At 44.5% G+C, this 16,426-nt stretch overlaps 1 protein-coding gene across 2 annotated transcripts in view; it reads left to right on the plus strand.

Annotated features, from left to right (window-relative positions):
- Positions 1-16,426, plus strand: part of SYAP1 (synapse associated protein 1) — a 159,535-nt gene that overhangs the window by 35,059 nt on the left and 108,050 nt on the right. For both annotated transcript variants that reach the window (XM_085622231.1, XM_085622232.1), the window contains exon 2: positions 2,650-2,768. In XM_085622231.1, coding sequence (XP_085478357.1) covers positions 2,650-2,768 — 119 coding nt within the window. The remainder of the gene's footprint in view (positions 1-2,649; positions 2,769-16,426) is intronic.

The following is a 16,426-nucleotide window of genomic DNA, read 5'->3' on the forward strand; positions in this document are numbered from 1 at the left end:
TATCAAAATAAAATACAATTGTTACATCGCTTTCATGACAGATATTTTCCGATAGATGAAGAAGAGGAGTGTATGTCTGAATAGCACAGATGTACTGTGATTGTCAGTCTTCTAGATCGCTCCCTCTCTTTAACAGAGAAATACAACTTTTGTATTTGGTTAAACTCTCACCATTATGTTGCTAAGATGGATTTTTCTGGCTTTCTCAGATCGGCACCTGTATAAACCATATCTGGGTTTAGGTTCTGTTCTGCCTAGAATGCTGAAGCGTTATCTCTGTCATGGCACAGATGAAAAGTTATCAAGATCCGCAGGATATACAGTCAATCCGCAAGACTGCCTCAACCTATAGAAATCACCAACCATTACTCTGGTCTTGAGAGAACTCTCCGGATCAGCAGAGAATCAAATGATCAAAATCAAGGTGCATAGTACTGTAGACAAAGACTTTGGGAGTAATGGCCCGATCACCTGCAGACGTTGGTACAACCTTTGTTTGAAAGGACAAACAAACACCCAAACCAGAGTCAACCAAAAGAAGCATAGTGGCAAAACCATCTGAGGGTTGGGTCCTACATTCAGAAACACTGTTGTCTCACATCTGAACAATAAAACCGGTCTGCCGACCTTCATGAGAGCCCTGAACACAAGCCTCTTTAAGTAATCCTTCTTTATTTACCAAGGTAACTCTGGGAACGTGACGCTCTTCCAGAACGGAGTATGCTCCTTCAACAATCGAGCTCTGGGTGGTTGCATGTAACCATTTTCTGAACAACTGGCGCCATTATCCTTCTTGGCTGCTATCCAGAGATTCCTCGCTTCAAGCGTGTAAGACTGGGCGGCTGCTCTTTCTCTCAGCTGGCGGCTCTAGCTTGGAACGCGCTGCCATTGACTTTGAGGGGCATTAAAGATCCTGTTATTTTTAAAAAGCATCTGAAGACCCTCCTGTTTTTGTCTCCTTTCTTGGCTGTGTTATCCTTGTTGGGTTCGCGCCAGGACACTCCTTGGAGTATCTGTGCGCGCTACAAGTGCATATAACATAACATAACATCCACGTAGCCAGCTCGTGACTGAAGGCCCCATGAAGGTCTATACACTTTTCATCTTTTGAATAAGGAGTGTTCATTTAAATTACTTCACAAAACTCCTTTTATATAGTCCGTGGTGGTAGGGTGCTTGTTAGCTATAAGCAGTGCACTCGAGGGTAGTTTGTGGCACCATATCCTGCTGACAGTCTCTGCTACAAACCTAGAGGTCTGCTCAATGGCAGCCCCATCATAGAAGCACGTGTTCAATGTGCAATAGAATCCAGATAGACCAGTTGTTCTGTTAGATAGAAACAAAATGGCTTCCGATCAGGTCTAATATTTAGATCTTGACACTGATTCAAGGAGCTGCTTCCGTTAGTGCTTGTTTATTTCACTTTTGCATCATTTTCCTGTCATCCAGCCTTCTGTCTTCAATGCAAACATCTAAATCTACTTACTTCCCCTTCTTGCTGTCTATGAAATACCCACTTTAACAAAAATAGTAGCCAATAAGTGAACAGATGATGCTTTCTTGCCAAATCATATTTGGAGTATGCAACTAAAGATTGCAACACTTGCTTGATTAATGCCATAGCTACTCTACTTTGCCAAGCCTTGTGTTGACTTTTTTTCCATTCAACTATATACAGCACTCCCTAGCTGGTAGCCAGTTTTGAAAATGTCCTTAGGCTCTAGAAGGCTGCTGCTGTTTTCTATCAAGCATTTCAAGCAGGCCGTGGATTAATTGTTCCAGAAATACCCACATTTCACGTGTCTAGTAGTTGCATTTTTTAAAAACTCTTAAGAGATGTGATTAATTGCTGCTTCGTGTTGCATTTCTTGTCTTTGTTTAACTAAATAATTGTATGTTGCTGAGTACTCCCACTGTTGTTTACCTGCTACACCTGACATCTAATGAGCATAAGCAATATCAGATACGCTTTGAGATATACTCCTGCAACACACAAAGCCACATCTTTGTGGTGAGCTATTAGGGAGGCAAGCAACCTTCACTGTCTTTGCCATCTCCATTGTTGGGTGAGATAAAGGTTCCAATGAAGAAGCTCAGCAAATTTGACATTTCAGCGTGTTGGAGTTGGAGGAGGAACTAAACCTGTCTCCTGAAGGAGGGTTACTCTACTGCCCCCTCTTTTAAGAGGGTTGACCCTAGACTGACACATACACATCCCTCACAAGTGTCACCAGTCGGGTGACTGTTAATAAAAGAGGAGCTGGACGTATGCACATGTGCCCTTATGCACCTTTGCTCTCTTACCCTGGGAAACATTTCAAGAATTATACATACAGGGCCTTCCCTTCATCGACCTGGAACCGTTCTACCCTCAGATGATGTATTTTTCTCTTGGTTTTAAGCTTTACCATTCAGCAGCTGCAGTGGTGCAAGGGAGCCTGCATTGTGATACAAAACTCCCAAATAAATGTTTTATTGTAAAAAGGGTTGAGGTCTGCACGAATTTAAATGTGGTTAACTAAATTCGAATAGGCATTAGTAGCCCAGTTACAGTAATTGAGATAATGTGTTTATTGAGTACTTTGCTGTTTACTTTAGTACATTTTCACTAAACTCAATTAATTGTTTTGTTTGTTTTTATTAAAAAAGGTTATCTATTCAACTTTGCCTCTGTTGCAACAAAGAAAATATCGGAGTCTGTTGCTGAAACTGCACACACCATTAAGAAATCGGTAGAAGAGGGGAAAATTGATGGTATCATCGATAAGGTAATAGGCGATTACCTTTTTTTCTTGAAGTCTTTTTCTGCAATGCTGTGAACTGTTCTGTTTGGAATGTAACTCTGAAATTAGCAGAACCAGATCGATAACTGGTCTTGGCATTCGAGGTATGACAGCAAAGCAGTGTAACCAAATATACTTTAAAAAGTAATGGACTCTTTTAACAAAAGAAACCGAAATAAAAATGATAAATCTTCATTTCGAAATGGACTCAAAAAAGTCTTTGAGACATTTAGTTTTCGGGTTATGGGTTTGGCAAAAACATGCATGCTATTGCCAGGACAAACAATATCGTGGTAACATTTCTGTGTGTGTTTTACTTTATTTGTATCCTGAAAGATGTTTCTAGCCTTAGCCAAGACTTTTTGTTTTTACTAGAATAATACAGTGTACCTACAGGGGATTTCAGCAAGCCTCTTCATCTGTTGATATGTTGTTGTGTCCTTTACATTTTCTTCCTCCTGTCACTGCATACAGCAAGGAACTCTTGGTCAGCCCACTTAGTCATTGGATATTTTCACGGTGAGTGATGGCGTTCCTCTCTTTCACAATAAGCACGTCCACACACCATGTAGGTTCCTCCATTGCCAAGGGCTTCCATGGCAATGTGTGCTTTTTGAGACCAAGAACAATTTTGGGTTTAGATGATGTTTATTTCTTTTTATATATTGGAGACGGCCTGGCAGATCCCCCTCAAATACGTTTTACAAAAGTCCAGCAAAACAAATCAAGCCTGATCTAAGCCCAAAGGGTGGAACCTGAATGCCGACCTATTTGCTTTGCAAATGCTTGTTTTTTTATGAAGTGCTCTTTGTCATGGCTATTGTTAATACAATACAGTCAACACGCTGCAAGAGCCCAGGAAAGATTAGATTCTATCTTCATTTTTACCAGGTTGCCTGCGAGGTTATTTAAATAATGCAAGAAGTATGATGTGGGCAATCATTAAGTTAGAGTAGATATCCAAGCTATACCTATAATCATTCTTAGGTTTCACCTGAACACTTGCCATGCACGGAGACGACGCCTTTTGGCAGAGTTGTCATTACATTAAGCCTCTGATATTAGATTCTCAGTTTACACCATGCCTCGTAGTTTGTGTTCCAGCAAAGCTCTGATATTTCCACCTTTCTGATTCTACTGTACTTACCAGAACTCTGTGTTTCCGGTTGCTGAATATTCAGTCCCTGCATATGCAGATGCTCTGTTATGCCAGCTTAATATTCACTCTAGAGCTCTGCATATGCCAGCACTTCCATCCGACCAGCGTTATAATTATAACTGAGTTAAGGCTATACAAGTCTTACAATTGTACCATTGCACTCTTTCTCACTTTCCGAGGAAGCATTTTATGATTTGTTTTGGTAGTTTTGCTTCTTTTAGGCATGCACTCGGTTTCATAAAATGTTACTGTAAATAAACCCAGATTACACTTGCGGTATAGTGCCTGTGTTGCCAACTGATGACCCTTTAAATACTGACTTTTTTCACATAATCACGCTGTTAATTCTTGGACATATCACTTCATCTCACTGCCTGCCAGTACTCAGGTTTGCCATAATGATGAGCATATAAAAAGCACTAGATTAATGTCTGGACATTTGTATTTTTATAATAGATGACCTCTGCAAAGTCTTTTGAGATTCAGATTAGTATAGGCGCTATTTACAAAGCATTTACAAGTGTAAGTTTAGCTCACATGTGCAAATCTTGGTTTGGCTTTCTTAAAATGATTTACTCTCACAGAGATTTTCATATGACCAAATATACGCTCAGGGCCTAAAAGTGGACAGAAGTGGTACTTTCAAGGCTAGAATGCCCTATGAGTTTGTGAACTCTCCTAACTTAAGATGTTAATAGGTAATATCCACCTCTTCTCAAACTCATTTTTAGGTCTCGTCTTGGCAGCGCATGCGCTGTCTCAGCGAGACCAAAAGTAATCTCTATATGTTGGCAAGCAGCCGGTAGTTTCTCCTGCTGCTTGCCATTGGCTTAGTGTTGACTTAGTGTTTCTTACCTTTGTTTTCAGTGGCCCAACTGACTTCTGTGCAGTCCGGAAGCAGCGGCCACCAACTACAGTTGTAGTCCGCACTGTTTGGACTTTTTGTTTGTCTTGCGCATCGCTGCCTGACCTAAACATGGCAGCGGTGCATGCGCAAGGAGCCGGTGTGCGTGAGGGGTGGGCAGCACATGCTGCTTGTTTCACTTACACCCATATTTTGTTTGCTCTCCGTGCTTCCGCTCTCTATCTCAGATAGGAAGTTCGGATGGGGCACATTGAGGCTAATGGACGGCAGGGAACGTTCGGGATGAAAGAGCCACTCGTGTTTTAGGCTGGTAAGTTGCCTTTTCTCTCTCCACCGCCCACCACATATCGCATCTCGCGGCTGCTCGCGGCCAATGTTCGTAATCCAAGTTTCCCACTGTTTGCCCCTACCCCCCCATCTCCCTTTTACCCACTCTACCGTACACCCATGTAATTGCATCCTTTTACCCCGCAGCTGCCTATGCACAACGCCATAAGCACTAAATATGTTACCAATAACTATTACAAAATGGCCATCCCATACTTACAATATTTCCCCAAATCCGGTCCCCGCACTTCTGGCTCACAAGCTGCAGAATGCTCCGTATCGATATACCACAAGCCTGCCCATCAAAATCCACCGTGAACCTTCACTGCAACAGGTAGCCCCCCTGCTCTCAAACAGCGGTAGCCTAGCCGACTCCCCCACCAGGCCTCCCATCTGATGGCGAACTCTTGCTGTTTTCCACCTCACTCACGCAGTCCAAGCCGCTGCACTAATTAACGGCACAATGTATGTACGTATGTATGTATTATATTCTTATTGAGCGCGACTGCCACCCCAAGGGTATCCTGGCGCTTGACCTTCAATGGTTCATCAGATCTAATACACTACATTGCTCTAGGAAAGAGAAAGGTCTTCAACTCTTTTTTAAAGGAATTTAGATCTTGCTTGCTCCTTAGCGACAGCGGAAGGGTATTCCACCACTTAGCTGCTGCAAAGCCAAAAGCGCGGCCGCCCATCCTCACTCTGACAAATTTAGGAACATTTATCAGGAACGCCGAGGAGGATCTTAGGGGTCTAGCAGCCTGATACCAAGAAAAAAGGTTTTGAAGTGGCAGAGGTCCCATTCCATGCAATGCCCTGAAAACAATGCATGCGGCCTTAAAAAGAATACGCTGCTGGACAGGCAGCCAATGAAGGTCGGATAATGCTGCTGAGGATGACGCGGAGCGTGGTCGGGCTAGGGCCAGTTTGGCTGCCATGTTTTGAACCCTCTGCAGCCTAGCTACCAAAAACTTGGGAGCCCCCAGAAGCAGTGCGTTACAGTAGTCTAGTCTACTGAGTATCGTACTACGCACCACCTCTGCTCGAGCTCCCCAAGGGAGCAATGGCAGGATTTTGCGTAGTGCTCGAAGTAAGCCCATACAAGTTGCTGTGGTCTTATTTACAGAGGTGTCAAGCTGCAGACTAGATTCAAACATGACCCCCAAATTGCGAGCCGACTCAGCAGCTGTCACAGTGCCCAAAATAGAAGCCGGCTAGAAATCCCCTGGCAACGGGCGAGAGGGCCGGTCCAAGGAGCAATGAAGCACCTCGGTTTTTGCCCCATTAAATTGGAGCGAGTTAAACCGAAGCCATTCTGCAGTTTCCAACATACACTGATGAAAAGTGTCCCTCGAGACCGCCTCCTTACCCTCAAAAGAAAAAATCAGTTGCGTGTCATCGGCGTAGTTGATAACTGAGATGCCAAATGATTTTATCAAACTGATTAGGGGTCGAAGGTAAATATTAAAAAGGATCGGGCTGATCGCGGATCCCTGTGGTACACCCTGCTTCATCTGACGTATGGCTGAACGAAAAGGTGGTAATGCAACCGCTTGTTGCCTATTATCAAGATAGGATTTTAGCCAGCCCAACGCCAAACCAGCAACACCCGCTCTCTGAAGGCGGTCCAAAAGGACAGCATGATCCACCGTGTCGAACGCGGCCGACATGTCCAGCAACACTAAAAATGCTGCCTTACCTATGTCGACACGCGTTCGCAGATCATCCAACACGGTGATCAAGGCGGTCTTTGTCCCATGCGCTGGTCTAAATCCAAATTGGACTGCGTCCAGACATGAGTTGGATTCCAGGAAATTAGATAGAGTTCTTGTGACCAGCCTCTCCAAGATTTTTATAGGAAATGGTAGCAACGAGATGGGCCTATAGCTAGCTGGACATAATGGGTCCAAAGAAGGCTTTTTTAACAAAGGTGTCACTATAGCCAACTTCCAACTGTCAGGGACCGAAGCTGTAGCCAATGACTGGCAGCAGATGGTATGTAGCGGGGGTAGCAGTTCTGTCTGGAGAGCCTTCCATATCTTGTGTGGCAAAGGGTCAAGTGGGGAACCCGAGGACACACCATTAGCTAGTGTATAAAATTCCTCCAAGGAAGGGGTAGGAAAGCAAGATAGTTGCTGTTGCTCCCCTTTAACCTCCTCATCACTTGGGGAATGGAGAGATTCTAATGGAGAAAGCTTTCCCGAATCCACGTGGCCCGAGGTCGAGAGGCCACTCAAAATTAACTTAATTTTTTCCTCAAACGCAGAGGCCAAGGAGTCACACAGTTCCTGAGATGCTACAGTAACTGGTGCTGCGCAGGCAGGATTGGCCAGGTTATTTACCAGTTTAAAAAGGGTCTGTGATTTATTAGTGGCTTTGGTCAAAGAATCTTCCAAGAACTTCGCCTTGGCCATCCTTAAGTGGACTTTGTATTCCCGCAAAGCCTGCCTATACGCCACACGATCCGGTTCCCCGTAACCTCTCCTCCAAGCACGCTCCGCCTGTTTACAGCGGAGTTTCTGTTGACTAAGATCACTAGCAAACCAGGCGTTGGCTCTCAGAGGTTTGTTCTTTACCCTCTTTAGAGGGATCAATTCGTCTAGTGATGTCATAATTTGTTGACTAAGAGCAGCATAGCTTTTATCCACGGTTTCCTCCACCGCAAATGTTGTGGGCAGTAGTGAGGGTAAACTTGACCCCCTTAGCAAACGAGACCACTGCCTACTAAATTTATGCCTAACCATGCCATCTCCACTACGCTGTTCTCCTGACACAAAGATAGACATAAGGACCAAAGCTTGATCTGTCCAGCATTGATCCATGACCTCATTAATAACAACCAACTTCTTGTCCGCAAAGACCAGGTCCAGGGTATGCCACTTCACATGAGTAGAACACTGCACAAGCTGCTCTAGCTGTATATTGCTACATGCTTGGCAGATCTCTCTGAAGGCTAGTTCTTGTGAGCCTGAGGGTCGCAGATTGAAGTCGCCCAACACTAAGAACTTAGAATGTGAGTTAGATAGGTCATAAACAAGGTCAATAAATTGCTGGAAAGAAGAAGTAATTCCGGAGGGTGGTCTATAACAAAGAAGACCTGCTAATACTATGCCACCCTGGGCCATCAGGGAGAAGCCCAAGAGTTCAAATCCTGTCACTTGTTTAACTGCGAGCTGTGAGAGGGAGAGTGTGTCCCTACAAATAAATCCCACTCCACCACCCCTCCCCGTAGTTCGAGGAATATGTCTTATAAAATAGCCCGGAGGGCAAGCCCAACCCAGCTCCGCTCCACTATCTATTCTAGTCCAGGTCTCTGTTAGAAACAAAATGTCCAGTTTAGCAGACTCAACTAATAAAGCAATTTCGACATGGTGCTTTACAAGGGAACGGACATTACGAAGACCGCAAGATATAGTGGGCTGGATAGATGACCACGTGGTAAATCGTTTAATTGGGACCTTATGATGGTTCAGGGCACACAATTCTTCTCGGGAGTATACTAAGTGTGGAGTAGTCGGCCCTGTAATACCGGAAGCACCCAGGACGCGAACGGGCGCAAACGGGCTTACCTCTGGCGCACCTCTGGAGCGCCCACGGCGCGCCCGCTGCGCGCGAACGCTGCGCGCCCGTTCCTCCATTCTTATTAATAGTATTACGCCACGCGGGTTCCGCCTAGTATGGCGTCTGACCCACCCAATATGGCGCCTAGAATGGCCAAAGCCTTCCCTCGCCCACCCCAAGATGGCGGTCAAGCGCCGCAAACCAGGAGCCCCCGCTAACTTAGTCCCGCCGAATGCGGGTGAACACAACAATTAACGTGCAGGTAAGCCTGACTGTTTCCCCAGTTTACAGGCGGCAAGGCAGCGTGGCAGCGAACTTAAAAGCAGATTCCTATAAAGGTTATTTTAAAAAAGTACAATGCGCGTGATGACAGGTCTACCTTACCGTGTCAGAAGAGCAGTTTATATAGCTCTCCAATGCGTGGGTTCCGCCTAGTATGGCGTCTGACCCACCCAATATGGCGCCTAGAATGGCCAAAGCCTTCCCTCGCCCACCCCAAGATGGCGGTCAAGCGCCGCAAACCAGGAGCCCCCGCTAACTAAGTCCCGCCGAATGCGGGTGAACACAACAATTAACGTGCAGGTAAGCCTGACTGTTTCCCCAGTTTACAGGCGGCAAGGCAGCGTGGCAGCGAACTTAAAAGCAGATTCCTATAAAGGTTATTTTTAAAAAGTACAATGCGCGTGATGACAGGTCATCAAGTGTATAAAACGCTCAGCAACACCGCTTCCGCAAGCACAGGAAAAAGGACTCAGCTGCACATTAAGCACAGGTCCCAAAACTCTGCCCGCCATGCAGCCAAACACTCACTTTCCATCACTTTGCAGGGCCTTACCTCGTAAACTGCTGCTCCGATGCTAAACAACTCCCCGCTATGCGCGAACACTTCTGCTCACCTCCCGTCCAGTTATAAAACTACAAGCTGCCCATCATATCCCACGTGTGCCCCCTATACACTCTCAGTCGACCGCCACCCACCAAAGCTTGCCAAGAAAATCACATGTGCCAAATGCAACACAACACCCCCGGGAATCTGTTAGCCCTAGCACATTTTTCATATGCTCACACCAGGCCCCCTCTCACCCCCCACTGGCTCCCTACTACCCGTGCAACTGCCAATAACCTCATCAGCCCCTGCAGAGCCTCTCCAGTGGTTTCACAAAGTCTCCTCCTCACTCTAGCCGTGGCTGCCCGCCCCTCTCGGGCCACATTACGCATGCATCTCATCCTAAACTCACCGGCATACCAAGACACCAGCCTCTGAAGACAACCGGATAGAGCCAATCTAGGCCCCACATCGCTATCAAAATGTTACTATTTATTGCTATAAGTGGCAGTCACTAAATAAGCCCAACAGTCACCTATCGTACTATTTAACATACAGTTTTTTATGAGAAAGCCTATTAATGTTGTACTCTGTATGTATAGCAGTTATTGCACAGATTCTGTAAGGTATTTATAAGCAAAAAAATGTGCCCTATCATGTTTAAAAGTACATATAGAAAGCCAATGTGTATCTAGGGAATGCCTACTACCACTTCTATATATCATTACAACCATTCAACCCCACACACAGTAGTAATATAAACAAGCATTGGCATAGCCAATAGGTCTCACCTTTGGGACCTTATAAGTGTTTAGCCATGCAACAGTTGATGTTGTTGCACCAAGGATATTGCGCTGCTTAACTAAATACTTATAAGGTCCCAAAAGCGAGACCGATTGGCTGTGCCAATGCTTGTTCCCTTTGAAAAGATCAGGGTTGCTCCTGACATCTTCGGTGTAAAACATTTTCCACGGTCGGAAGGGACTCCCCACCCAAGTAAAGTTGGGTTGGAGGGATTAGAGTTTCTCTACTAATATTGTCCCCTTGAGAAAAAGATCTTAAAAAAACTCCAGCAAGTAAATTTGCACTTGCTTTGGCATATTTTCACATGAGCAAAAATATGACTGTATTTGCTCATGCAGAAAAGAAATGTGCAAATATTTGCTTTAAGTACGCCTGGAAACTTGTAACTGTTTCAGCTTTGCAGGGCTACTTCTGTTAACTCGTTTGAATGTCTGAGATTCGTAATGCTGCACCCATGCAAGATCGCAGATCGGCCTGTGCAATATGTGGCTTTCTTTAAGAATCAGTTCATTTATTTTTTTAATACAAGTTGCCCATACTTGCTTTAAAGTTATTCTGATTCTTATAAATTTTTTGTAATGTGTAGGACGATCCAACGTGTTTTATTGAAGAGAAACGGATAGGTAGTAGTGGTTCCTATAAGGGAAAATTACCGCACAATCAAAATGAACTATGAATTTTACACCTTACCACAATAAAGTGTGAACAAATCTGTCACTAAAGTTTGACCGGGGTGCTAAAGTAGCTTAATACACCTACTACCCAGAGGTGCTAATAGCACTGTAAAAATTAACATGCATACAATTGAACACAAGAAAAAAGCTGTTGCAGCACAGCCATTAATACATATGATGATCCAAATACAGTATTTGATAAGTAATGAACAAGGTATGATTCCAAATGGAGTCCTTAACAGGAGTTCACAAGAAAAATCTAATAGGACAACAGGTGTACAGAACATGGAAGCAGTCCTGCTTCCATGTTCTGTACACCTGTTGTCCTATTAGATTGTTCTTGTGAACTCCTGTTAAGTATTCATGCCTAATAGTTTACGCTGATAAAATCGCTTCCTTGCTCTCGCTCTTTTTTAAGCTGCTAATATTTTATTTTGAAGGATAACAATCACAAATCTCCTTCCGTTAGTCGGCATATATTTTCATATCGGCATGGAACATTCTGGGTACATTGTAAATGGCTGCAAATGGTTACGTTATGGAAACATGTACCCTCTTTATACGAACCACTGTCAGTAAGGCAAGCTAATTTACAGGTGAGTATATTTTCCATGAGTGCTCTCTCTTAACAGTAAGGGCTTTGTGGTATTGAGCCATATATATGGATGCATACCTTCTCTTAGTAGCAGACAGTCCTCTTATCACAACTATACTGTGGCACTGTAAACTGACAGCTGAAGGGTTTGTGCTGCGGGGAGTTGAGCGGACTTGCCCAGTGGACAAAATAACTGTGCAGACGTATTTGTCACGTTCCACTGCGACTCCTTTGGTCTTGAACGATGCACAAAGGGTTCCACCTCCAGATGTCCCCGACTCTGGAATCAACCAACACAGAGTACTAGGGCTATCAGGTGAGGGAAAGGAATTAGGAAGGGAACAGCGGGGAGGAGGATACCTGCACCAAAAGAGTACATAAAGAACAACAGCAAAATATCATCGCTACTCTCTTTAGGTCTCACTAAATATACCTTACTAAATGTGTCTATACATACACACCACCTAACATGCTCCAACTCCAGGTATCGATGCCTTTCACCCCAAGAAGGACATCCAGAGCCCTGTACCATCAAGCAGCTACCGAACAGCCATACAATTCCTCCCCGTCCCTGTTCCAAATTATAAAGGAACTCTGCTGTTCATTCCAGCAGTTTTCAGAGCTTTAAGATCCCCGTGTTGCTCTGCATTAATAAAGTAGCCGCACCAGCATTATCCCCATGCTAGCTCTGTAACCAGCTATAAGTCACGAAACCTGAGGCATGTGCAAACCTAAATGGCTCTGCCTTAATGAAGTAGCCGTACCAGCATTAACCCCAGGCTGCCTCAGGAACCGGCTATAAGTCACGAAACCTAAGGTATGAGCAAACATAAAGTGTATCCCAAGGCCTCCAGATAGTACACCACTAACTGTGAAACAAGTCTCGCTGGGGACAGCCTCCCCTTCCGCTTGCACTTGGCTAGTCGATATGATTATTTCCCCGTAATATACAGCATGTACTGTGCCTCTTACTGTACAGGGCAAGCTTCGCTCCTCCGTTCAGGAAGGCTTCGATCCCAGCATCCAGGAAATGTGCAACGGCGCTAACACAGCGCCCGTGGTGGTCTTCCTCCTCGCGGGAACCACAATGCAGCTTTAAGGCCGCCAAACGTCTCACAGTCGACTCCCGTGAGTAACGAAGGCAGAGTTCCTCGGTTGGCGCAGAGGCGCTTACTTCAGCGCTTCACCGCGGTCTCCCGTGACTCGGGAACCGCAACGTCCTGCCTGTTCAATAGGCGTTCGCCGTTAGCGTGGAGTCCTCCGTCGCTTCCGGGTTCAATGAGCAGAAATACGCGCGCCTTTCGGCTCGCGTCTCCGATATTTGAGCCCTTGGCCCCGCCCCCTTGTCTCCGGGTGTTGTGGTTGACGTAGTCCCGGGCCCAGCGTGAGACAGGGTAGGCGCCCAAGCTCAGCGCCTGACAGTATTGCCTTCGATGCCAAACAATATATACGGGGTGTCAGGGTGATAGAAATTCCCAACTCCTGCATAGCATTGATTTAGAGAGACTGGAAAGTTCATTGGGGCCATGGACCTGTGGCTCTGTTGTGCTTTATAGGCTTGGGAAGAGTGGTTGCATTAATCCCAAAAAAGAATTATATTATATTTTGTACATTTTTCTAAACTTTATAAAATATTTTCAATTGTATAGTATCACCAGTTGATATACTTAAGGTACATAATCTATTTAGAACGTCAAATGAAACTCTTAATCAGTTGTATTTTTTGGGGGGGCTTTCCTGACATTTCTTTCCAATTCCAAGATTTATTATGCCATTTTGATTGAAAGAAGCCAGCTGATCTTCCATTTTCAGTAGCTTGGGCTTTATTATAAGAAAGATTTGAGGCAGCAACAGACTTTTGGAAGCATAGCACATGCTTGAGAGTACATAGCACATGGTTGAGAGTAACAAAAATATGGTTAACATACAATTTGCTTAAATTCATAGAAAGGGAATTGCAGTGCTTTATTGTAGGTATTTACAGGAAGAAATGTTTTGTGGTTAAGGACTCTGAAGTGATTGTGGTAACATGGTAGAAGATGTATTGGATATTTGTATAGTAGGAGTGAGTTGACACAGGTTTGGGGACTCTTTTGGTGTTGACTGAACAGATTGGAAGATATTGTATTGTACTTGTTCGGCACTGTAATTTTCGCAATGGTATTTATGTAGATGGAATTGAATTATAATAATGTTAGCAACTGATGTGCTTTGTACTCCTCTTTGCACAAGTCTAGAAAAAAAGATAAACAATAGTTAAGGAAGGTTTGTAATCACATCCTATCAAAGCCTTTCCTCCCGACAAAGTGTCGGTCCACCATTAATTTATGCAAAGAGCTGCCTGTCAACATAGAGTGTCAGTCGCAGTAGGGGAAGAGGAGAGTGTTGCGATGAACAATGGTAGAAAAGTTTTTAGACCACAGCAAAGACTCACTCAGTTGCCTCTATGATCCACTATATATGTTAAAGGGCAAGTGCATCAAACTCCATCGTGGTCCACACTGCCAAAACGAGCTGATCAGCAGGGCATCAGATGAGGGCCGCCTCCTGATAAAGAAAGGAAATGTATTGATGCTGCAGGGAAAAGGATGGAAAAACAACAGTTGATGGACAGAATGCAGAACAATGTCATACATCCACCCCAGTACAGAGATCTGGGCCTAAATCCGTCGTTTTTTTGCTCACCATGCCATTCCAGTTTGAAGCCAGCCATTTGCAAATCGGTCTTGACCCTGTGCCTCATGGGAACAGTCCAGCCTGAACTGCCAAGCCAGGTCCTCCCTGGACTGGAAACCAGCATCCTAGGACCGGTTTTGGGGTTTCACCTCTCTTCAACCAGGATAGCTTGATTCCAGTGGCATTGAGAGCATTCCGTCCAATTGTGTGTCTTTTGCTTTCTTGCCCTAAGTGCGCCAGGTATGCCCAGACATGGGTCCTGGGCTCACTGTGCCACTGGAATCAAGCTATCCTGGCTGAAGAGTGGTGAAACCCTGAAACCAGTCCTAGGATGCTTGTTTCTGGTCCAGGGAGGACCTGGCTTGGAAGTTCGGGCTGCCAAGACGATGCTTAGGACACATCCAACTAACAGTATATTTGCCTGACAAACTACAGTTTCCCCTTGCTGTGAAAAATACCACATCCATATTTTCCTATAAGCAATATGGTATGATTCAGGCACAATTCTATCACACAGAAAAGAGTGTGCCTTGGTTTGAGAGAATGATTCATCTCCACCATTCATCACAGTTTCTGGCAATAAGGATACTTATGAAGTTAATGGGAATGATGACATGAAATACTGTATTGCTTCCTTATTTCTGCGTGTATATATGTTCTTTAAAGGAGTGTCTAGCAAGAACGTTGTTGTCACCCAGTGTAAGACATAGATTGGTATGGTTAAGCAGGCAACATGTCTTGGTGGACTGACAATTTGCAAACCCTCAGCTGCAATAGACTATTGCAACGGATGCATCTGTCACTGGATGGGAATGCCTAGTAGTTCAGAGCAGCTGAATCAGCCCAAGAAAGCAGCAGCACATCTACGAGTTGGTGTTAAATGCAGTGTTGCTGGCAATGGACGTTTCTTTAGACGACTCTCCATAAAAAGGTAGGCCTCATTCAAGCAGACAGTATGACAATATAGTTCACTCAGTAGCAGCGGGGCACACACTCATTCTAGCTGTCCAGGCATGTGCAAATGATTTAGCACTGGACACTAGGCAGAGAGATCTATCTTCTGACAGAACACCCATGGGAGGCAAACAACAACAACATTGGACATCACCTGAGCATAGAGAGTCAGAAAATATACAAGTGTGAGCTGTAGACAGACGTGTTACAGAAAATGCCAAAGCTTCATGTCAAGATATCCACACCGCTAGTCCTAGGGGAATGCCCGGTGGAAACATTTGTTTGTGTTTCCATCTCTCCCACTCTTTTCATTTGTAGTAAAGAAAATACGCCAGGCGGCCATGACGCGAATTGTCGTTGCTTCTATGTGGGCAAGACAAGCTTGGTTTACTCAACTTCATTATCTGCTCCTTCAGCCACAATGCAAGCGGTCACTTCACCCAGATTTGCTCAGTCAACGAGGTCAGGTTTGTCATCTCAGTCCACAAGCACTCAATTTAGGACTTGGCTATTTAGGTCTTGAAGATGGTTATCTGCAGTTTCCTCGAGTGAAAGATGATTTTAAGGGAGGCAAGACTCCCAACTGCTAGAACTTGCTTTTGCTCCTAAATGGAAACGTTTTACCACTTATTGTGCCTCATTCTCCAGTGATCGATTGAAAGGTGTACCCGAGTGACATTGTGAAATTACTACTTTCTTTACCACAATGTGAATTGGCCTATAGCTCTATTAGCGTTCATCTAGCAGTAATAGCTGCTTACTTACAAAATAAACAAGCATTTGCAATGCAACAGGTTTCGCATTTACGTGAGTTTGAGCTATTGGCATTGTAAATGACAATACCTTTTATTTATTTTTGGTTTTTGAAACCTAAATAAAATGCATTGTCATTTACAATGCCAATAGTTTAAACTTACATAAATGCTTGAAGTACGGCCAAAGGTATTAAGTTGCCAAGAGATGCAACAACTGGTTTATATCGCTCCACTGTTAAATGTTGGTAGTGGGTATGTGGAAGCCTTAACGACGCCTGCCTCCCCCTTCGGTCTGTGGTTGCTGTTATTAGTCCGTTGCCCCCACGATGGGGTTCTTCTCAGCACAATAAGTATATATTTCATAGTAAATATTTGCATGTAAAAAAAAAAAAAGGCTCTGGCCATCAAACCCTGGAAGGCAACAACTGTGATCTTTGTGCATGCTGA

Source organism: Triturus cristatus, chromosome 8 (genome assembly GCF_964204655.1).
Source record: "Triturus cristatus chromosome 8, aTriCri1.1, whole genome shotgun sequence".
Lineage (NCBI taxonomy): Eukaryota > Metazoa > Chordata > Amphibia > Caudata > Salamandridae > Triturus > Triturus cristatus.